At 35.2% G+C, this 1,305-nt stretch overlaps 1 protein-coding gene across 2 annotated transcripts in view; it reads left to right on the top strand.

The window, feature by feature from the left end:
* Nucleotides 1-792, top strand: part of LOC117172800 — a 65,886-nt gene extending 65,094 nt beyond the window's left edge. For both annotated transcript variants that reach the window (XM_033361028.1, XM_033361029.1), the window contains one exon: nucleotides 153-792. In XM_033361028.1, coding sequence (XP_033216919.1) covers nucleotides 153-667 — 515 coding nt within the window. In that variant the 3' untranslated portion in view covers nucleotides 668-792. The remainder of the gene's footprint in view (nucleotides 1-152) is intronic.
* Nucleotides 793-1,305: the final 513 nt, after the last annotated feature.

Raw genomic sequence — 1,305 nt, 5'->3', positions numbered from 1 at the left:
CTCCCTGGTTGGAAATTCATCATTTTGGTTGAAAATTATTCAAAATATTCACTCAATTTCAAGTATAAGAATCTAAAATAAAAACCTGGAATTAAGAATTTTTTTCTAGAATTTGAATTTTTGACATCCTCGATAATTATAAAATTTTTCAGGCTGTGATGTTGTAACAGACACCGGAATCGGAGGAATTGCCCTCTTACCGGAACTAAAACATCTGTCAATGTCCGACATTCCCAAAGTCACGGGCAGTAATTTCGAAACAGTCTCGAGTCTGAAAACTCTTTACTGTGCTCGATGCACTTCTCTCCAAGAAGAAGGCCTAACCCAATTAATTTTAAATTCCCACGATCTCGAGCAATTGGACATCCAAATGTGCAAGTTAATAGCAAACTCTCTTTTTGAGACTGCCCTCGAGGCGGTTAAAACTCGAACTAATAGTGTAAAATTAAAAATTTTCGCCAAAGGCTCCTCCCTCGAGCTTGGCAAACTCGAGAGCGAGTCCGAACTTCTCGAAATTTTGATGGAACGAAGGTTTGAAGAACGAGACTCGTTCATTGACGGTGAGCTGGGAACGGAAGAAACGAAAATCAGTGGCGATCTTCGATTTCGAGACTTTCGAGGTATCATTTTCGAGAGTACGACGACCGAAAAAGACAAAGAAGACTGAAGTTTACTGAAGTTGATTAGGTTTACTTCAAACTCCCCGAGTACCTGGTAGATTCAATAGACCTGCAAAAAAAAAAAAAAAATAGAGAGAAAAAAGAGAAAAGAAAAGAAAAAAGAAAGAAAAATTCACGCAAATCAATGCTAAAAGCTGCTTTAAGCCCGAATAATAACAGTATGAGTAATAATAATTAATCCGAGACCTGACAATGAAATGATTGAAAATCCGCGCTGGAAGGGAAGTACAAAAATATAAAAATTTGCTTAATTTGATGGATTATCATATTGATGAAATTGGAAAAATGTTTTGTGTTTGAAAATCTTTGGCCGAATTGCAGGAACCGAAAAATGGTATTTTTTCAGTTTTTCTACTTTTAGTTTAATCATAGATTTTGTGTATTTAATTTTAGTTGTGGTCACGGATTTTGGCGAGAGAAGATTGTACTGAGATTTTTCTTTTCAGTTCCCTAGTCTTTTGTTTTTGGAATTAAAGGCGATCGACCGTTACGTTGTAAATAATATAAGATTATATTAAACACGTTTGTCTTGAGATTCTGTGCTAGGGATAAGAGCAATTTTGTATTTTTGTATGGATAAATAAATTTTGTTGAAGAACGAGTTAACGTTTCCTCCAGTTATTTA

Source organism: Belonocnema kinseyi, chromosome 5 (genome assembly GCF_010883055.1).
Source record: "Belonocnema kinseyi isolate 2016_QV_RU_SX_M_011 chromosome 5, B_treatae_v1, whole genome shotgun sequence".
NCBI lineage: Eukaryota > Metazoa > Arthropoda > Insecta > Hymenoptera > Cynipidae > Belonocnema > Belonocnema kinseyi.
The sequence above is the reverse complement of the archived record's forward strand: the minus strand, read 5'-3'. Positions and strand labels throughout refer to the sequence as shown.